Source organism: Cricetulus griseus, chromosome X (genome assembly GCF_003668045.3).
Source record: "Cricetulus griseus strain 17A/GY chromosome X, alternate assembly CriGri-PICRH-1.0, whole genome shotgun sequence".
Lineage (NCBI taxonomy): Eukaryota > Metazoa > Chordata > Mammalia > Rodentia > Cricetidae > Cricetulus > Cricetulus griseus.
In genome coordinates this window covers 115,670,267-115,693,342 of record NC_048604.1, presented here as the reverse complement: position 1 = coordinate 115,693,342, position 23,076 = coordinate 115,670,267, and the positions used below count along the sequence as shown (strand labels likewise).

Genomic DNA, 23,076 nt, shown 5'->3' with positions numbered 1-23,076 from the left:
CAGCCAAATACAAGGCAGGGCTTGGGAATCCTGTAAAAGAGGAGGAGAAAAGATTGTAGGAGCCAGAGGGGTGAAGGACATTACAAGAAAACCAACAGAAACAACTAACCTGGGCTCATAGGGAATCACTGAGACTGAACCAGCAACCAGAGAACCTGCATGGGACTGACCTAGGCCATCTGCTTATGTCTGACAGTTGTGTGTAGGTTGGTCTGAATAGAAATGGAGGAGGAGTGGGTTGGGGTTGCAGATAGCAGGTAGGGGCTACTAGGAGAAGAGGTGGGTGGGTAAAATGCCATCATGATGCAAAATAAATCTATTTTAAAAGGAAGGGAAATGGGGCAAAACTATTTCAAGGGCAAAGATGCTTTGCTTATGTTTTACTCACATAGGAATTCTTTAATCATACAGGAAATACATATACAACACTGGTCCTCTGAAAGTGGATAATAACTTTTATATTTTTCCTCTACAGTCTTACAAAAAGCGATGTGTAGAGGAATGATAGAGAAAATATTGAAACCAATATGAATAGCTATCATTAATAAAAAGCACCAATAATAGGAAAATGTCCCCTCTCTGGAAAAGTTCTGGTCCATATACTAGATAACAACATGTAAGGTCCTGGGTTGCATACTCAGCACCACAATGAGAAAAAAAGGTGAGGTGTTATAAGAAAAAATGAAATTCTGCTTGTAGAACCTAAAGAGAGAAGAATAGAAATACTAGTAGGATGTTGCTGTAGCCTGAGAAATCCAAAACAAAATGGAATTAGCATGTGGACAAATCAGTGTACCATGAGAATAGATAATTTTTTCTTACTTTGGCATTGATAGTAATGAAAATGAGGCCTGACTTAGGCCAAAATATGATAGAAAATCAAATCTGATTAGAAGTGACTATGCTTTTGGCTATCTGCTCTTTTCCTCTTTGCTTCTCCTGACAAGTGATGACACCATGAACAAGAGATTCTCAATTGACCCATCTGGAACTCAGCTAGAGGCAGTGGAATAAGAAATAGATGTAATTACAAAAAAATCTCTAGTGTAACATGCATGATGGAATTATTAATATTTTTTGAAAGCTGCAAGGAATGGATATGACACTTAGAGGTTTTTGTTTTAGAAGTTGAAAGAGAAAAAAAACGAAGAAATCAATGAAATAATTATCTACCATGTACATCTCTACTTGAACTTACAGCCCTAACTCCCCAAACACAAGGCTGCATTCCTTCATGTGACACACGTTTCCAATAGCTTTAAATCAAGAGGAAAGTTTTTCTGTAATAACTGAAAAGCATCTTCTTGTCCTGTATATTATACGGCAAGCATTCTTTGTGTGCCAACCCTTTACAGATACAGACTCCCTATGTGTGCAGAAAGTTATCAACCTGATCCCCAGGCTATCCATTGCTAGATTTGTATGTTGCTTACCTGTCTGAACCAGGAGCTGACTTGAAATTCTGAAGATTTTGACTATCTAAATCCAAGCTATAGCTCCTCCCACTTTCAGGCTTTGGAGTTCTGATTTCTCCTCTGGTTACTGATCTGAACTTGCTCAGAAGAAATCTGAAAATAAACATGCAAATTCAAAAGTGAGATATAAAACTCTTATCATACCTGCAAACTAATGCATCTGTCAACCACCATCAGAGAATCTTCTATTTGCAGGGATCTTTGCAAAAGAGGGGCTGGAGAAACAATCTGGCACTTAAGATTACTGACTTTTTCCGGAGGACCTAAGTTCAACTCTCAGCACCCACATGGTGCTCACAACAGTGTATATAACTCCATTTATAGTGACACTTTCTGGCAACAGTGGGCATCAGGCAAACATATAGTGAATAGACATTCATGAAGGCAAAGTGCCTGTACACAATATATTGGAAATTGTTATATATATAATATATATATTATATATATATAATATATATATATCCAGTGTAATTCTGTGATACAGAGCATGTTTAGTAGGGACAAAGACCAGGGTTTGATCTCCAACACCAAAAGTGAATAAAACATTAATAATTTATATTACTTTCAACAATAAATGATTGTTCAATAAAAGACCATGGCTGAGGGGTTCTGGGTAGTTGGGTACCAGTGCCTCTAGTTCTCCAGCAAGCATACTACTTGTTGCTAAGCCAAGTCTCTGCCCCTGCTAAGCAAAAGACTTCCTAGTTTGGAAACTCAAAAGTGGCAGCTGAGCGGGAGGAGCACATTCTGGGGTAGAACTCTTGGCAAGCATGCTGAGAATAGGGAATTGCACATGACTTTCACAGAAAGGAAAGGAGGCTCTGGGAAAAACAAAGGTGGCAATGTAGAGCACAGCACCGTTAGAGCAGTGACTACCTTTTCTCGTTTCTGGAGCTCAAAACTATTCTGGGGAATACAAGAATATGCTACATTCTTACTAAGCATGCCCTGTATCATTGAGCACCACTGGGAATGACATATCTTTTAAATCATTTATTGCTTCTTGGACAGTTTCATACAATGTGCCTTGATTACATTCACCCCCTCCAACTTGTCACCAATCCATTCTTCCTTCCCCATTTACTTACTTTGTGTTCTCTCTGTGTCTTGCTCTCGTGTGTGTGTGTGTGTGTGTGTGTGTGTGTGTGTGTGTGTGTGTGTGTGTGTGTAGTCTTTGATGGAATCTGCCTTTATATCTTCTGTGGCACCACTCCTATGTTAATGAAGTATATACAAAGAAAGGTCTCATGCTGGGCAAAATCTGATTTCCAAATATCTACATATATAGTAGATACTTGGAAATAAAGTGAAAATAGCTTTTGAGGAAATGGAGTTCAAGTCCTGGACCAGACTTGAGTGCACCAAACATGGCTGTTTCTAAATACACTTGAATAAAATTGAACTTTTGTCTCTATTAATAATAATAATTTTGGAAGAGCACATGAAGTATGGAAAGAGATGTTTTGTGAGTCCAAGGGAGAGTTGCTGGTAAGGAGTATGGGTGATAAGCTCGAAATACATTGTATACACATGTGACATTTTCAAAGAATAAATAAAAACACAAAAAATGATAACAAAAAACTCTCAGCTGTATTCTTTAGGAAGATGGTAGTTGGGCGATCATTTCATTTATTTTATGTTCAACAATGGTCTAAGTGAACAAATGGATTCCAAAGGTACTGGCATGATCTTAATAGAATCTTCTAAGTTATCTCTGTTTCAAAGGAGCCTAGCAAAATGTCACTGTCAAAATGTCAGAACGTTTATTATTCTGGAAAATTACATTTGGTGTGAGAATGATGCTTAATGCAGTGCTAGCCTTTGACGGGCAGAATCGACCCTCCTTCTTTTTGATAGCCTAAACCCTATCCACCTGTCAAGCTTTTTATCAAACCTCACTTGTAATCTGATGTGTGCCTTTGTGACTCATGTGCACGCCCCCAAAGAAGCTAGTAAATATAGTATGTAGCATTGATTGTCTATGCCATCTCTTGTATTTCTGACCTTGATAGCTTGTATTACCATTTTATATTTTTCAAACAAGCCTTTAAAACTTAGTAACTTTTTAGGTGTTAAGCTTTCCTCTCTAAATGGATGCTACAGCCCTTAAATATAGAACCGCAGCTGCCAGTTTTGAGTGCCAGCAGGGCTCAGCCCGGATCTATGGTAGTTTGAATGAGTCAGGATCTGTGTGACTCATGTTTGTCAGTTATTGCTTTCCAGCTCCAGATTTCCTTAGTTGTGTGACCTAACTGTGATAACCTGAACTAAAGTCTGTAAACTATAGCTCTTCTCAGCATCTGTAGGCTCTTAGATTCTTATTCAATCAATCCATTGATTTAAGGTTAGGCACTGTGCTAGATACCTTAACACAGAAGTAAAGAAGCCACTGGGGCCTCAGTAAAACAGCTTACCATTGTGTGTATATGGGGAAAGGGTCAGAGTGCAGGACAACAAGACATGTACAGGCCCAAGGCACTGTGAGAATCCTGACCCATAAATAAGTTCAATAGGATAGGGAGGATTAAATGTAGAGGATAGAAGTTTAAGAAATTCTAGAACAACTTTTTCATTTGTCTCCTGCTAATTAATGAACAAGGGAGTCAAAAGAGTCTGAGTTAAATTACACGTGTATGTCATTCCCACTCCTAGTTCAGAGCACTGAAAAAAATGAGAAAAGTACACACTTCTTTTAGAACTAGCTACAATCTCAGCCATTGTCAGCATTTCCTGTTGGTTTCTGCTGAGAGAACAATGCATTGCTACCTAGAAAGGAGCACAGAGAGACTTTGCACATCTCAGAACCCTTGCTATGCAGTCTTAGGGGGAACACTGATTCTTTTGTGGCATCTTGCTGCCAGTTCCCAGTGCCTTCTTGCATCGTGTTCCCTGATGTATCTGCCATTTCTCATTACAGTACTCAACGCGCTAAGCAGAAGTGGTCAAATGTGACTTTGTTCCCTTAAGGGAGCCTGCATTTTAAATAGGGAATAGAATGTTCAAGTACTATGCTTTTATTGTGGTTGTTTTATATGTCAGCAGTTAGGTTGGAAAAGAGGGATACTGGCATTTGAATACAAAGACTCTAACCAGTCGCTTATAGCCAAGACTGACTCTGACCAGAGATCTGCCTCGAAGTAATGGGAATCATTTGGCACAAGAAAAATAAGGCAAATGAATTAAGAACTCATATGTTCAGGTCAGCCAGGGATTTTGTTTTGTTTTGTTTATCAAGACAGGATTTCTCTGTGTAACAGCCGTGGCGTTCCTGGAACTCGCTCTGTAGACCAGATGGGCCTCGAACTCACAGAGATCCATCTGTCTCTGCCCCCTGAGTGCCAGGATTAAAAGCATGGGCTACCACTGACTGGCTCCAGCCAGGGATTTTTTTTTATCTGAGGTTGAAAGTACTTAAGCCTGCATTTCCCTGGAATAAAATGTTACCTCTGGGCCACTGAAGTTGCATCAAACATGAAACACTAAAGATTATTTATTTTATAGGGGATGGGCTGTGCTTACCCCTTCCTCTTGGGTCCTTCATGGCTGGCCTTCTGCCTGATAGAAGACATATCCGACTTGTCTACATCTTGGCGGGCTTGCTCTTGACTTTGTATGTCTTCAGATCCTCGTGGAAAAAAATAGAAAATAAATTTACTTTCAAAAAACAGAAAGGATAAAAATTTCTCTTCTGTAGTCATTTTCCTAGATTGCCACAAGACCAAAAAAAAAAAAACAAACAAAAAACTTACAACAATCAGTTCAATCCTAAGTTATTTTGTATACATAGGTATTTCTAATTTGTTGAATACTGTAGAGATAACTAAGAATTAAGACTCATCAGGTCAAGGTCTGGCATGATAAGCTTTCCTAGGAAGATTATAATGAAGGGACAAATTCATTATGCATCTACAGATATCTTTAGGGTGTGAAATGCTGAGTTCAGGAGACCTCTAAATCCATAGATTATAGGCATTATTTTTATAGGTGTTTTGTCTTGTTTTGAGACAGTTCTCTCTATATTCCTAAGGCTGGTCTGGAACTCATTATGTATCCCAGACTGCTTTTAAGTACATAATTGTTGTGCCTCAGTCTCCCAGTAGTAATGAACCCAAGTGTGCCACAATATTCCACAGCCAGACATCATGGAAATGAGAGGCCAGATTTCCTGGGATGACAGACATGTATTCATGCTTGGAAATGTAGTACACACACTGGAAGGCACTGAGGTTTAGTGTAGGAAGAGGCTGTAGCTGACTGAATACTTTTCATTCAACCTGACTCATTAACATCAGACCTGATGTCACTCACCTTTAGGAAGCTTCTTTGTGGGTATTACACCCCAAAACAACATAGGATCAATTGTAAGCTTCACAGACCAAAAGATACACATTCCATCTTTATTATATAAAAATGCATGGGAAATCTGCACTCAAGAAAGTTTTATTCAATACTGAATGGAATAGATTGTAGTTTGACTACACTGGCAAGCAGTTAAGCTGGTTGTTCTTGGTATTTGGGGCCAGTACAATCTTTCATTGACTAAAACTTTCCTGCATATTTTAAGCACATTAGCTAATCATACTTGGTTCCTGTCTAATAAATGCCATTGATTCAATCTAATCATTATGACAACCAAAAATGCTCCATGGCATTTCCCAATGTTCCCATTTGTGAGAGTGGGACTTTGGGGTACAATACCAGTGCTTGGCTAGGAACCAAGTATGAAATTTTAAAAATACCATTTAAAAGAAAATCTGAAAGTGAACTTCGTAAAAAAAAAAAAAAATCAAGCATTGCTTTCAAAACCATTCATTCGCCTGTTTTAGGTTTCTTTCTTAAATGTTTAGTAAACATAAGAAATGTGTCTAGTAAAATAACTAGCTGTGATGAGGATAAAATGGCTCCTTTGAATTTCTTTCACATGTCAGAGGTGTGGAAAATGACTATGATGTTTGTTTTCTGCTGACTTCATTTGTATAATTTTCACGTTTAGATTTCAAGCTACCAAGTTGTGAAATGACCTACAGGACTGAGAAAAAATGCAACTGTGTTCACCTTCTATATTACCATGCAGAAGTTCTTTCACCCAACCAAAGGCTTGGAGACAAATAACTTGCATTGGTTACCTGGACTTCTTCTTAAGATGGACTGTCGAACAACATCAGTGCCCAGAACATTGACTTGCTTGAAACGCTTTGCCTTTTCTTCAAAAAACCATTCTCCACTTATAATCTTTAGCTGCCTGCTCATGGAGCAAAAGGAAGGTACTAAAGTTAAATTATTTCGCTTTGCATAGGTAAGTTTGCAAACCCATTTTGGTAAAAACCATGACTGTGGATAAAAGAGCTTCAATAGAAGAAATGAGGGTCAATCAAAGGCTCCATATGAGATAATGGCATCAATTAAAACCTGTTTTAGGAAGATTCATTCATGGAACATAAATGCTGGACTAGAGTAGACAACAAGACACAGACTATCACAATACTCCAGGAGAACAGTGATAGGATACATTCCTGAGCAAGGGAAAACTAACAAAGGAGGAAGCTGATTCAAAATACCTTGTTCATAATGTCTTCCTGGATTTTGTAATCAACTGAATGTTAAATATGGGCAAGAATCCTTGAAAAACCATGTACTGTTTGGGTTATGTCAACTCAATGCAAACTGTCACCTGGGAAGAGGCAACTGCAGCTGAGGAACTGCCTCTATCAGATTAGCCTTGGGCATTTTCTTGACTGATGATTGATGTGGCAGGGCCCAGTCCACTGTGGGTGGTGTTTCCTCTGGGAACTAAGACCTAAGTTATATAAGAAAGTAAGCTGGGCAAGCCATAGAGAGAAAGCCAGTAAGAAATTTTTTTCCATGGTTCCTGCTTCTGCTCCTACTTAAGTTACTGCCTCCCTCAATTGTGAACTGTGTTTGCGATATGTAAACCAAATAAACACTTTGCTCTTCAAGTTGCTTTTGGTCAATGTTTTATCACAGCAACAAAAAAGAAACTAGACCAGGTCCTATCCATCTTTTGAGCTCTACCTATGATGACTATGTGAAATCACCTCCTATCTTCCCTCTAGGAATGTCTGTGATCTCCTTTTAGGCCTTCACTTTTTTCTATGAATTATAGAAGTTTAAACTTTATCTTAGAATTATAAGTCATGTCTACTTGTCTGTTAACTCTCTGAGAGACAATCTCTATGCAACTCAACTACTTCCCCCATAGGTACTTAATAGACTGTGCTCTCAAGCAATAGTTTCTTTTGTTTTGTCATATATACTAACATATATTTGTTACTAAAATGATGGAATATATTATGGTATTTTCATTGTGCAAAAATTGCACATAAATGGTACTGATCTATACTTCTTCAAGTTATAATTTTCACTTGAATGAGTGACTACTCCTCCGTCATTTTAAGAATTTAGTTTCTTTTCGTATCTTTCACCACAAACTACATTATTATCAGTGACATGAAGGTAGGGATCTGGGCTCTCAGTTATCTAGTAGTAATATTTGGTACTGAAGTTTGTAAACATTTGTAAAATGAATCAAGAGTCCTGGAATTCAAACTATAGCAGCTGCACTACTGTAAAGCTCAGTTGGAGGCTTTCAACAAAGACATAGAACCAGAAAAGTCACTAGGCAGTCTATAATTATTTCTCTCTCTTTTTTTGGTTTTTTGAGACAGGGTTTCTCTATGTAGCTTTGGAGCCTATCCTGGCACTCGCTCTGGAGACCAGTCTGGCCTCGAACTCACAGAGATCCGCCTGACTCTGCCTCCCGAGTGCTGGGATTAAAGGCGTGCACCACCAATGCCCAGCTATTTCTAATTAAACATGAAGAAATAGCATGAGCTGAGAGTGGAAAATAGTCCTGTACTTACCAGGGCTATATAATAACAACCTTTGAATGTCATGCTAAGAAGCTAAAATGTCATTCGCGAGGCCATAGGGAATTTACACTAACATTCACACGTGATTATATAATATCTGAGAAATATATAGAGAAATGAGAGACTAGTAAACCAATTAAGGAACTAGTTGAGAAGACAAGAACCGATAAAATATAAATTAAGGACGGTATCTTGAGGATGAGACTTTGCAAGAATTAGTAAGTCTGGTATGGTGGGTGAAGAAAAGCAACTAAGACCAAAATAGAGATTTCTAGCCCCAAGAGCATCCTATTGAGATTTATCAGTTGTGCTTTAAAATCAGCAATTGGATCCCAAATATAAAATTCATCCAGGAAAAAAATATCAGCTTTATTTCTCAAAGTACTTGAAATCCGGCTTCTTAGTGTAAGAGACAAAGGCAAGATATACATTCACCATAGATCTACTACTGACAAAAATGTCAAATTGTCAACATTAGAGGAGGTATACAGTGAAAATATGACCATATGATGTATACCTCACACTCACTCCTGGGGGCTATATAACCTAATGAAAAGCACAGATTATTGAGTGGTTAATTCATAACTGTAGAAATTGCAAAATGTATCAAATCTAAGGAAGATATAGTCTATCAAAATAATAAATTGGAATTGATTATTCCTGGATATATCTCCAGAGATTTATAGGCTTATATATTATTATTTATGATAGACATACAAGTATCTGTGAAATGTTAATTTCTAATGATGTTCTTTTAAGATTACTGTCAATCAGAAACTGATATAAGTACTAATACAACCCGATTCTACAGCAAGAATTGAACCACTTATGAAGTGACTTTAAAATACCCAGATAGTCCTAGGTCATTCATGTGTATTCAAAGTAATCACATGAGATGTTGAAACCAGGGAAATTAAGTGGAAGTCAACAGAGACAGCATAGAGTTGGAAGTCACAGAGTGAAATGAGAACAATAGTGACATAGCTGAGTGCTTGAAAATCATCCAATGCTGTATATGCTAAGTCTTGTCTCTTATGTGCGTATGTGCTTATAAGGGAGTACAGAGGATATTACAGTGACAGTTTCACATGTGGAAGTCTACCATCTAAAAGAATCAGACCTCCATACTATCTTTACCATACATCTACAACTGCCAACAGTTAATGCAAATACTATTTCTACAGAACTGTTAGTCACTACCTCCTGCCATCTGTGTGAAAACAATAGCTATAATTGTATTTGTTCACTTCCAGTATGAACTTGAGTAATTTGCCATTTTTCAGAGATAATACCCTTGCCCCCTTCACTGTTTCTGGATGTAGACAGAAAGTTAATAGAAGAACAATAAACTAATACTGAATACCTACCAAGTACCAAGTAATGGGCTAGGCACTTTATATGTGCTATCTACAATCCTTGCTATGAAATGTAAGCTAGCAATGACAGTCCTCACCTTATAGACTATGAAACTCACATGGGTTAAACAATTTCCTCAAAGATATAAAGGTGTGATGGAAGATACAACATTCATACTCCATGTCTCATACTCTTTCCATTGGGCATTATCATCAGAAGAAAACTCATGTTCATCAGCTACAAGGCTTTGATGAGGGGTGAAGATGCATGGAAGCGAAAAGAAATCAATTGTCGGCAATGCTTAGCCTTTTCAATGAATGAATGTGTGTACACGTCCACATGTGTGTCCCCTGTGAGCCAAGTAGCAAGAATAATGAAGTGGTGAGAGAGGCTTAAAAAATAAATGTGGAACTCGCTATAAGATTTCAACCTGTCTACCATGTCACTGTAGTATTCAAACAACTCAAGGCTTGAAATAGACTGTTTCCTCTAAGTTGAACTCTGAAGAATGTGTTTTGACTGAAATTACAGGGTACCATACTTATTATCTGTGAACACCAATTGCTAACTATCAGAGGGTGTTAGTTTCTGGTTTTTATGTAACATTAAACTTCTGGAACTTATGTAAGTTTCCTTTATTTGAAAATTTACATAAATGCGAAGAACTTCTATTCTCTTTGGATTTGCAGGGCAAATAGTTAATCTCATTTTAAAAATATAGCAACCAAAGCATTTTTTTGTTTATCTATTATTAACTACTGGAGTCACATGTAATAAGATATGCTTTGTAAGATACACTAAGATATTATTTTCCATCTGTTAACCACAAGGAAACTAGTTAAACTTATTATTTATAAATTTTTTCACCACATAGTATACATTTATTGGATTTTTACTATTAGGGGTTGAAAGAAGAAAGAAGCAAAACACATTTTTTCCACATAGAGAGTGTGGTCAGTCTAGGTTCCTTCTTTTCCAAGCAGCAAAATATGCAAATAAATCCCCATGCATGTGATAGTGAACTGCAAACCACTTACAGGCAAAGAAAACATATTAAATGTAGTAAAGGAACAACAAAAGCAAAAATGGATCAGCTACAAAGGAAGCAGCCTCCCTCTCCAAGTCCTTACTAAAAACATTTCAGTGCTTCAGAAAGAAAACCCTGTCCAAGGTAAATGCCAATAAAGGTTGTTCTTCCAACTGATTAAAGAATGAGTCACTTCCTGACTCATCTCATCTCTTAGAGGTTAGGGTGGGAATTTCAATTTAATGGTCTATTAAACATGGAGACAGCCCAGTAGGGCTGTAATATTCTCTTAAAACAAACAAAGGGTATTCTTTGCCAATAAAATATCATTTATGCTTCCTTGTAGAAAACCACTCCATGAATAGCAAACAGGATATTTCCAATGTTGAAAGCTTTAATCCCAAAGAGCACACAAACAAGTAGCTTAAATATTAGAGAAGTATTAATATGTTTTCAGCTAAAAAAGTAAACATGGACATTCATATATTAAATACTCATATAAACTTCCATACTATACAACCTAACTATAGACAAATTGGAGAAGTATAAGAATGATACATCAAAAGCTATTTTCACTTTAGACTGTCCAAAATAATAAAGAATTTCTTTAATGGGTTCAAAAAATAACATAATAATCTTATGTTTTACATTAGACTATGAAGCCAATGAAGGCATTCCATGTTTCCCTTTCCTTGTATCTTAGCCCATTTTATACTAATAGGCTAACAACAAATGTACATAAGGGATGGACAGATGTGTGGATGAATAGATCTATTAGTCAAATAGATTGTTGAATTGATTAAGTCAATGTTTCACTAATAAAAAGAAGACAATTGATTGAGAAGTTTTTTATTCATATACTAACACTTCCTAAGAAAAGCACCCTATTCAACATCTTAGTATTTATGTTTGTATCTTCTTATAACAACTTGTATTTTCCTGTGATGGGTAGATATTTACTTTGTTTAAAGGGCAGATGTACTTGTCATGCTCTGTTTTTCACCCCAACTTCATGTTCCCAATAGAATAAAATTATATTTGTTCTATTTTTCTTTCTCTAATTCCAGCCTGATATGCTTTAAGTAGAAGACATTCATTCATCCATTTATCATTTCATTATCTCGCTTATTCTTCCATTACTCATTTAACAAATACATGTGGAGTACCTACTTTGGGCATTCCTTTAGGCATGAGAGAACATCATCAGTGAACAACTCAGATTATTTTTAAATCTCCTGTCTTCATGATAATGGAACTTATAGTAGAGGAAAATAAATAAGGAATATGATAAATAAATCAAATATGTAGCACATGTGTTCTAAGTGAGAAGCACAGGAAAGGATTCTTTCATTTTGGGTAGGCAGTTTCTATGACAATCTCCAAATTAGACTCAACATATTAAGACTTAATTTCTTGTTAATATACCCTAAAGAGAATCTGACTCCTGCCTTTCAGAGGAAAGATACAGTGAATTAGATTCTTATTTACCATCTATATTATTTAGCAAATGAATTGATTACAAAAACATAAGGCCACAGATCTTGTGATTTAGTAATTAGAACTAGTATAGACACATTAAAGTCAAATTTTGTCTTCTTATATTGAAGCCATAGGCTCCATATAACAGAAAAGGGGGTTTTGAGTCTTAGGCCTTCTGTCCTTTTGTCAGAACAAATGAGGGTCTGGGATAAGAGAATGAACAGAAATAGGATTTATTGGATAAGAATTGGAGAAATAGTTACAGAAAAATTTCTCATTAATCCTGGAAGATTTGTGTAAGCAAATTCATCAAAATCAGAAACAAGACAATATTTCCCACTCTCCCCATACCTATTCAATAGTACTTGAAGTCTTAGCTAGCGAAATAAGACCACTGAAGGAGATCATGGGGATACAAATTGGAAAGGAAGAAGTCAAATTATCTTTATTGACAGATGATATGATTGTATATATGTGACTCTAAAAATTCTACTGGGGATCTCCTACAGATGATAAACACCATTCAAAGTTGCTGCATACAAAAGTAACTAACAAACATCAATAGTCCTCTATAAAAACAGACAGGTGGACCAATGGAATTGAATGAAAGACCCTGATATCAATCCACACACCTATGAACACCCAATTTTTGACAAAAAGCTAAAATTATAAAATGGAAAAAGAAAGCATCTTCAACAAATGGTGCTTGCATAACTGGATGCTGACATGTAGAAAAAGTCCAAATATAACCATATCCATACACATGCACAAAACTCAAACCCGAATGAAACAAAGACCTCAACATAAAACTAACCACACTGAACCTCATAGAAAATAATGTGGGAAGTAGCCTTGAGTACATTGGCACAGGAGACCACTTCCTAAATATAACACTAGCAGCACAGACAATGAAAACAGCAATGAATAAATGGGACTTCCTCAAACTAAGAAGCTTCTGTAAAGCAAAGGTATAGTAGTAAATTACCAATACAGAGTCAGGTAGAAATATAAGGGTATTTAATAGGGAAAAGCCTTACTTACAGAGCGAACCAGCCAGCCGGTGGTAGTCTGTACAGCAAGAAGCAAAGAGAAACCGAAACTGAAACGCAGTCCCCCTACTCACTCTGACCACGCCCTCACAAGCCCTCAGGTACTCCTGTAGCCAGCCCCTAAGAAGGCGTGGCTACAGCTTCCCCTACACAAAGGACATGGTCAACAAGACAAAATGACAGCCTACATGATGGGAAAAGACCTTTACCCATGCCACATCTGACAGAGGACTGATCTCAAAAATATACAAAGAACTCAAGAACCTAGACATCAAAGGACCAAATAATCCAATAGAAAAATGGAATACAGATCTAAAATGAGAACTCTCAACAGAGGAATCTCAAATGGCCAAAAGACACTTAAGGAAATGCTCAACATCCTTAGTCGTCAGGGAAACGCAAATCAAAACAACTCTGAGGTTCCATCTTACACCAATCAGAATGGCCAATATCAAATATTCTGATGATAGTTTATGCTGGGGAGAATGTGGAGAAAGGGGAGCACTCCTCCATTGCCAGTGGGAGTGCAAACTTGTACGGCTGCTTTGGAAATGAGTATGGCAGTTTCTCAGAAAATTGGGAGTCAATCTACCTCAAGACCCAGCAACACCACTTTTGGGCATATACCCAAAGGATGCACACTAACACCAGAGGACATTTGCTCAACTATGTTCATAGTAGCATTACTTGTTGTAGCCAGAACCTGGAATCAACCTAGATGCCCCTCAACTGAACAATGGATAAGGAAAATGTGGTACACTTACACAATGGAGTACTATTTGGTGCTCAAAAGCAATGACATCTTGAAAGTTGCAAACAAAGGACAGAAATAGAAAAAAGCCACCCTGAGTGAGGTAACCGAGACCCAGAAAGACAAATATAGCATGTACTCACTCTTGAGTGGATATTAGAAATAAAACAAAGGACAACCAGCTTATAGGCCACAACCCCAGAGAATCTAGATAACAAACAGGACCCTAAGAGAGACATACATGGATCCGCCTAGGAAGGGGCAAAGGACAAGATCTCCTGAGTAAATTAGGAGCGTGAGGAACATGGGGGAAGGTGTAAGGGGAATGGGGAGGAGGGAGGGGGTTGGGATAAATGTATAGCTCAATAAAAATGGCAAAAATATCATCAGCCCTCCTATATACAAATGACAAATGGCCTGAGGAAGAAATCAAGGTAACAACACCTAGCACAATAGCCTCAAAAATATAAAATATCTTGGGGGTAACTCTAACTAAGCAAGTGAAAACTTGTATGATAAAAACTTCAAGTCTTTGAAGAAAGAAATTGAAGAAAATATCAGAATATGGAAAGCTCTCCCATGCTCCTGAATTGGTGGGACCAACATAGAAAATATGGTCATCCTGTCATACATCAATTAATGATTTAACATAATCCCCACCAAAATTCCAACACAATTCTTTACAGACCTTGACACAAGCTGATGTCATCTGAGAGGAGGGAACTTCAACTGAAAAAAAATACCTCCATAAAACCCAGCTGTAGGCAACCCTATAAGGCATTTTCTTAATTAATGATTGATGGGGGAGGGCCCAACCCATTGTGGGTGGGGTAATTCCTGGGCTTGGTCGTCCTGGGTTCTATAAGAAAACAGGCTGAGCAAGTCATGGGGAGCAAGCCATAAGCAGCACCCCTCCATGGCCTCTGCATCAGTTCCTGCCTCCAAGTTCCTGCCCTGTTTGAGTTCCTACACTGACTTCCTTCAGTGATGGACTGCAATGTGGAAATTTCAGCCTAATAAACCCTTTATTACCCAATTTACTTTTGTCATGGTGTTTCATTGCAGCAATAGAAACTAAAATAGAGATGGAATCCCAGCTGGCCATTTCCTGTCACTAAATGAAGCTTCCAGTACTGAGACTTGGTTACATTCAATTGGATTGTTGACCAAAGGCAGTGGTTCTCAACCCTCCTAATGCTGTGACCCTTTAATACAGTTATTTATGTTATGGTGAACCACAACCATAAAATTAATTTTCTACTACTATGAATCATAATGTAAATATCTGATATCCAGGATACCTGAAATATGACTTCCAAAGGGGCTATGACCCACCCACAGGTTGAGAACCACTGGCCAAATGGGTCCAATGGAAACTCCAAACAATCCAGCCTGTTACCAAGGCAGTAGGTTGCTCTCCAAAAACTGAAAGCAAGGTCCCATTGTTGAAGACAACACCCACACAACTCATTGCACATGGAGATGTCAAGCTGATGCCTACATAGAACCATCACACTTAGATCCTAGTGCAGTGGTTGTCAACATGTGGGTTGCAAACCACTTTGGGGTTAAATGACCCTTTAAAAAGGGGTCACCTAAGACAATTAGAAAACATGGACATTTACATTATGATTCATAGCAGGAGCAAAAGTAGTTATGAAGTAGCAAATAAAATAATCTTATGGTTGGGGGTCAGCACAACATGAGGAACTGTATTAAAGGGTCGAAGTGTTAGGAAGGTTGAGAAGCACTGATCTAAACTGAAGCATAATGGGGAATCTGCCTCCCTTTGTTCTTTTTGATGAACAGCTAGGCCTAGAGAACAATGAATAACTGTTCCACCTCAGCTGAGGCATACAGCACAGGATGTTTGCTGCTCATCTTGCCAGTTATCTCACATGCTTAAGAAGGTCAAGAGAATTCTATCTATGCCTTTTGAGAAGCCATGTAGCATCTTGAAGGTCTTATAGAAAAGAAAATACATGACTGGCTTTTAAATACAGGGAGACACTGATTTCATTAGGCCTCTGATTTTATTATGCTTCAGGGTTGGTTTTTGAAATACTGTTCCCCACTTTTATGTCTGTTTCTACCTTTTGCTCTCCCACTGAACACTCCTTTATCTCTGTCTCTGTGCCCGCTTCTATCTTTCTCCTTGTTTCTGTCTTTCTATCTCTAATACGCGCATGCGCCTGTGCGAGTACACACACACACACACACACACACACACACACACACACACACACACACACACACACACACCTGTGAAGACTGTAACTAGACTGTGCTTTTAAATCTACTCTCAATTTAAAATTCTTTTCCTCATTTCTTACTTTCCTCATTCAAATCTTATCAGTCACCAAATATGGATTTTGCACAGAAAGGCAGGAAACTCACGCGACTTTTGCACAGACAGTGCACTTCCAGCTGCCACCAAGGCCTGTGACTCGACACTCACTGCACACCCTGAGTGCGCACACTTGGCATGGATCTCCCCGGTCAAAGATGAGGCCAAGGTTTTTCTGACAGTGAACACAAACTCTACTGGTCTCTTGTTGAGTCTTCCCACTTCTACGCTTTGCCTCTAAAAGTTCATTTTTCAGCTTCCTGGTAAGAGAAAAAGTCACATTAAAAATGAAGAAGAGGATTGACAAGATTACTTGGTGGGTAAAAGCTCTAGCTGTGAAACAAGTTCAATCTCTCGGACCCACATGGTAGGACAGAGAACCAATCCCCTCAAGTTGTCCTCTGACGTCCACATCACATGACAGATATGGCATATGTGCGTTATCCCACCCCCAATACACAAGTAAATACATATGTGTAACCAAAACCTTCTCACAGGAGCACAGCCTTCTTTATTTACAAATATTTTCATAATTGAATCAAGGAATCAGAGCCAAATAGTTCCAGCCAATACAATTTCTCCATCCAGAGTTAATGATCTTTTGAAATTGGCTGTTGAATAAGCATATGTTTTACTTTTGCCATCTTCCACTAGCACTGGTTTTCATCAATGTTTATTTATTTGTTTAGGATACCTTTGATATTATAATCCTGGAAGTGTTCTCTATGTACCCACATTGGATAAGAATAAAGACACTCAGCCTTGTTATTTCTTCTCTTGAATGAACCTAGAAGAGTATAACTACAAACATATTCTACCATCTCATTTCTACATACTTCTGCTTAGCATGGAAGAGTTTCAAACAATGCACATTGACATTTTTGTCACAACACACCTATGCTTGAGTCCAGGACACAACATAAATTAGCTGGCCAACTGCAGGCAACGATTTATCCACTTAATTTAAAGTCTCCTTTTGTAAAATAGGAATAATTACATTCTTCAGTCATTGTCTGTATGAGATAATGAAAATAAAGTCTGTAGCATGAGGTATTATGTATGTGCCACTTTCATATCCTCCTTTAAAAACCATTTGACAAGAAATGTGTTTATCCATCCTTTAGAAACTGGGAATTGCAAGAATAGTCCTTTTTCGAGAAATAGCACTTAGGAAATTCTTGGGCATACTTATCAGGATCCGCTTTACTGGATCAAAATCTGCTTTTTATCAAAATATCCAATAGATGATAGTATGAGAAGTACAGATTTGGAACGTGGTTCTCTAACTTGTCTAGACACTGGAATAGCATGGAAATACTGCTGGCTAAGCCTCATGCCCACAAACTTGAATGCTATTGGTTTGGGAGGTGGCCTGGGAAATGTTATGTCTAAAGTGTCTTTATTTGTTCTGGTACAGTGCAAGGTTTAGCAAACACTGCTCTAGAAGATTGGCCTGCTCCCATTTTAATATTTTACAGATATGCCATTCCTTTGGGTTACTGGTCTCTTATCTTGTCTTCAGTACCCAGAAAGAAAACCTGGAAACATTCCACATCTTTCATATGATTCTTTTTCCACATTTATGATATTTTTTGGCAGATTCACCCAGACTATCATCATCTTGGGTACAAAAGGATGACTGTATTTATTTGAGCACATGCTCAGGGTCTAACTTGGTTATAATGCAGTTAAATAGTTGAAGGTAATAATTATTTCTTTTGTGAAGTCTTATGAATCTACACTGGTTCATGCATAGTGTATTGTGGTGGAATCAGTGAATGCTATTAATAGTGAATACATATTAATAAGAATAAAATATTTTAAAGATAATAAGCAGACAGATAGAACCAGAATCCAGAATTTTTCCTTCTTAGCCCAATGAGAGAATCATAAGTCAAGAATTTTAAACTGAAGAATACGTTTTCCAAAATTATTGACATTTTCATAATTCAGCATGTGTTAGGTAGGTTATCAGACATAAAACAAGCTTGGAGGACACTGAGGATGGATGCTTCCATCATAGTCAACTTTGTTTCCCTGGTAACATTAGACAGAAAAGCATCACAGTTGCTGCGTCTCTACGATTTAAAATACTTCATGAACAGGACTTTGTTTATGGCTCGTTAGAAGAAAGCTAATACGTCTTGGTCAAAAGATCAAAATATGAGTTCTACTTTGGGCCCTGGGTGGAAACATTCTGACATATACAATGTCATCACCTCCTTTAAGAGTTAATCCAACTGGGCCTATCAGTCAGGAAAGCTAATTCAAATGAAAACAGGCTAAAGAAAGAAGAATAATTATCCCTTTTATGAAATAATGTACTTATATACATCTGGATTTCCCCCACCCCAAGATCTGCTGCTTATAGATCTTCACTGCTGTATCTACTCACTTTTCTGAGGTCTAACCCCCAAAGAATAATTCATTCCTTACCTCTTCTGGAATACCAACTGAACTCCTAACAATGCTTTCCCTGACATTCCGTGTATACCTTTCATTTTCATGAGGAACCCCATCTCCATTTCCAGAGCTGTTTATAGTCCACCACACTGATTCTAAGTCAAAGGTAGAAATTTCTCTCTCCTCCATTTCCCCCTACTGTTGTTTCCCTCTTATGCTAATATGATGGACCTCCAGTCTCATTCTGAGTCTGTTTTAAAATTCTTTTATCAGGGGCTGGAGAGACAGTTGAGCAGTAAGTTCAAGTACAGCTCTTGTAGAGGACCTGAGTGCAGTTTTCCAAACCCACACTGAGCAGCTCATGACTTCTTATAACTCCAGCTTTAGGTCATCTGATGCCGTCTTCTGTCCTCTGCAAACATCTACACACACATGCACATATCAACACACACACACACACACACACACACACACACACACACACACACACACACATAATAAAAATAAAATATTTTTAAAACACAATCTCTCTTGTCAATAACATGAAAAACCGACCAAAGGAGACTACAATCGGCTGTTAACAAAATGAGTGAATATAGGACACTTACCAAGGACTTCCATTATGTTTCATGTTACTCAGATGGGGACAAATTACCCAAGTGGTACAACAACAACCAAAGAGAACAATTATGTCCTCACTGTCATGTCCATCTAAACACAAATGATAAGAGCCCAACAGCACAGTTTTTCCAAATTTGTGCTTTAGTGTTTACAATTTGTTTTTATGTCTTCTACCAGAGCTCCTGACTCAAAGTTGAAAATGTTTTTAGGTACTTGTGAAATGTGTAGGCTTTAAGTTTATCGGAATGGGTTCTCACTTGAAGAAGTCCACTGTATGATTTGTGAGAGCCCAACAGTTGTTAGAATCCTTCAGGGCCCAGGAGTAGTAGGCCTTTTTTATCTCCGTTTTCCAATGCTCTCTTGAATTCTCAGTAGCTGTAACTGTCTGATAGAGACCTGCATACAGACTAGACATAGTAGCTAATGTTTGCTGGGGTAGAGGGACCCACAAAATCCCACCCTGTCCTGTCAGGTAAATATTGCTATGGATAGTGACGTTTTCTTTAATGGTGTGACCACCGGTAAAGTGCCTATGGTCCCAAGTAATCATACTAAAACTCTTTGGTTCATTAATCTAGACTTGGGTGGAATCTTTTCTTTGGTATGTCATTGATGTACTATCCATGGTGAGTAGAGTTTGTTTCCCCAGAAAAAGTTGATGTAATAACTGATAAAGATACAAGTAATTGAAATAATCAGAGGACAACAACCCTTGAGAGTAACCTTTTGTGAATATGTTGGTGGATCAAAGTAACAAGCAGAGTAGAGAGGGGGTTGGAATGTATCCTAAAGGGAAATTCTCTCCTGGAAAAAATATACCATTGGGTACTCAAAGTTTAACCTCTTATCAGCTCCTTTTACTAGAATAGCTGGGACTCCTTGGGGGAAGTTATAGCCACATACAGGTCAAACATTTGCTTTCCATTTTTTTGTGCTTTACTTAACAGTCACTTATTTAACCCAGAAAATGGTTTCTTAGCCTGAAAGGACTTGGGACTCAGTATAGATAAGGCTAGAGGAAAGCAAGTATACAAGGGTCTTAGTTGGGCAATTCCAAATACAATTTATGTTTATGATGCCAACTCTCTCTCAGATACGCTACAAAATCTGGAAAGGTTTTCACAAGTTGATATAGAAATATAAAAGAGCTTGATGATTTTTTAAGCTTTTATTAGACATTGAATTCAATCATGTCTATACTAATCCCTGTTAAGTACACAGTCATTTTTTCAGAAATTCTTGAGGCAGAAGGGTAACTGAAAAGACATGCCACTCTGTTCTGTGTTGCTGTAATAAGATACACACAAAGTATTTCATAAAGAATGGGTGTTAATTTCTTATCATTTGGGAAGCCGAGAAGTCAAACATCAGCAGGCTGTCAGCCCCTTAGCAGTGTAAATCTGTAATCCCAGCTAATTGGACAGAAGGATCACAAATTCAAAGCCTAACTTAAATGAATTCAAGGGCATCTTGTATTTTAGAGGCCATATCTCAAAATTAAAAGGGAAAAACAGAGGACTGAGGCTATACCTTAGCAGCAGAGTGCTTACCTAGCATGTTCAAAACCCTGGGTTCAATATTCTGTACCTCAGTATGGAGGGGATTGTGTGCTAATATCTGCCTGTGGCCTTGTTGCTGTGTCACTCACAGCAAAAGTAGAAGGGCATGAGGGTGTCAAGAGAACATGAGAAGGCTTCTAAACTACTGTGATAACAAACTCACTGTCAGAATAATGATGAAGACATAGATCCGTTAATGAGGAGGGCAGAATGAGCCCCGATGATTTAAGCCTCTCCTATTAGACTCCTACTTCTAAATATGATGTATTGGGCATTAAGTTTCCAACACACCAGCATTTGTATTCTTATTTTGTGTATGAGTGTTTTGCCTGTGGGTATGTACATGTATCATGTGTGTGCCTGGTGCCTAAAGAGGTCAGAAGAGGACTTCATATCTTCTAGGACTGGAGTTATGGATGCTTGTGAATCACCATGTGGGTGCTGCAAATCAAAGCTGGGTACTCTGCAAAAGCATCAAGTGCTCCAAATCTGTAAGCCACCTCTCCAATGCCCCCATCACAAGAGTATTGAATGATATAATCAAACAATAGCAAATAGTAATTAGAATTCGTGAAAACATGTTAAATTGGACAAAATGGTACTAAGAGGAAGGGGAGTATGGGAAGCTAGAAAAAAGGGATAAACTTAGAAGTGTATCTGTTCTCTGCTCAAGCAGCCAGCTCTTAGAAATCAAGGTGGCGTTCATTTATATGTGCATGACTATAGTAGCCTCTGGAGGACACCCAAAGAAAGTGAACTTCTGGCCTGCTGTCTCAGTACCTCCTCTTCTCTCTCACAAACAGAAAAGCCATGCTCAGAAGCCATAAATGCTTCTGGATCTAAGAACCAGGCTTTATGGTTTTTTTTTTTTTTCCAAGAAACCCTGAGTTAGGCAGTTGCTTCAATTAGTTTAGATGGAAAATAGCATCTTCATCTTTTTGCTTTTCTATGCACAAAATATGTCTTATTCTTGTGCAAAATGACCAGGCAGTTCCAGCATTGTAGCTTTGCTTAGGGCAGAATGAGGCAGTATGTGCTTAGGTGCTTCTGTTCATGGGTCTTCACAGAGAAAAATCTACTTCGGAAATCCTCCCAAGACACTTCCTGGATTTGACCAGATGGTGTCACATCATTACCAAGTAGTTACAAGGGAGGCTAAGAAATTGACACTCGAGCTTGTTTTGTGGAAGTGAGTAAAGAATATTGGGTGAAGGATAATTCCCCTTTCCTGAGGAATTATGTGTTGTGTTATATTGTGAATTCCCCTCTGTTCTGAAGACAGACAGACAGACAGACAGACAGACAGACAGACAGACAGACAGACAGCTAACTGCAATTCATTTTATGCCTCACTTCACAATATCCCTATGTTTACTTTACAGGAAAGAAAATGAAAAGACCAGAATCAGACTCCGGGTCACACAAACACTCAGACCTGGGTGTTCTGCTTCACTACATGCATCATAAACTCTCTTTTTAAATTTCAGTGATGGTTAAAAGAAGGGTCCTAGCTGGCTTGGGGTCACTCATTTAATTGCTACCACATCCCTTTGAGATCAAAACTATCAAGCTATGTCACTTTCCCACTCTATCACCATGCTCACTAGTATTTTTTCCACATGACACAAGCCAGGATTATCTGGGAAGAGGAAATGACAATTGAGAAAATGCTTCCATCAAATTGGCCTATGGGGGTTATGTATTTGATTAATGATTGGTATGGGAAGACCCAGAGCACTTTGGGCAATGTTATTCCTGGACATCCTTAATCTACAAGAAAGCAGGCTGAGCAAGCCATGGGGAACAAGCCAGTAAGCAGCACTCTTCCATGGTCTCTGCATCAGCTCCTGCCTCCAGGTTCCTGCCTTAAGTTCCTACTATGATGTCCCTGGATGATAGACTGTAAGATGTAAACTGAGATAAAACCTTTCCTCCTCAACTTCCTTTTGGTCATGGTAGTTATCACAGCAATACAAAGTAAATAAGACAGTTTCCTTAATTTTTATCATCTATTACTTAATCACTTCACTCATCCTTTGAATATTTCTACACTATCATCTCCCTTCTATGTCAACAAAACAACTGACAAACATATCAGGCCCTAATATTTGGAACTTGT

The 23,076-nt window shown here is 38.1% G+C and overlaps 1 protein-coding gene across 1 annotated transcript in view; it reads right to left on the bottom strand.

Annotated features, from left to right (window-relative positions):
* The window catches only part of Sytl5 (synaptotagmin like 5), a 102,149-nt gene that overhangs the window by 67,994 nt on the left and 11,079 nt on the right, over positions 1-23,076 (bottom strand). The window contains exons 2-5 of the mRNA XM_035449764.1: positions 16,425-16,634; positions 6,602-6,717; positions 4,995-5,100; positions 1,434-1,568 (exon numbers count right to left, since the gene is read on the bottom strand). Of these exons, the coding sequence (XP_035305655.1) occupies positions 1,434-1,568; positions 4,995-5,100; positions 6,602-6,717; positions 16,425-16,634 (567 nt within the window). The remainder of the gene's footprint in view (positions 1-1,433; positions 1,569-4,994; positions 5,101-6,601; positions 6,718-16,424; positions 16,635-23,076) is intronic.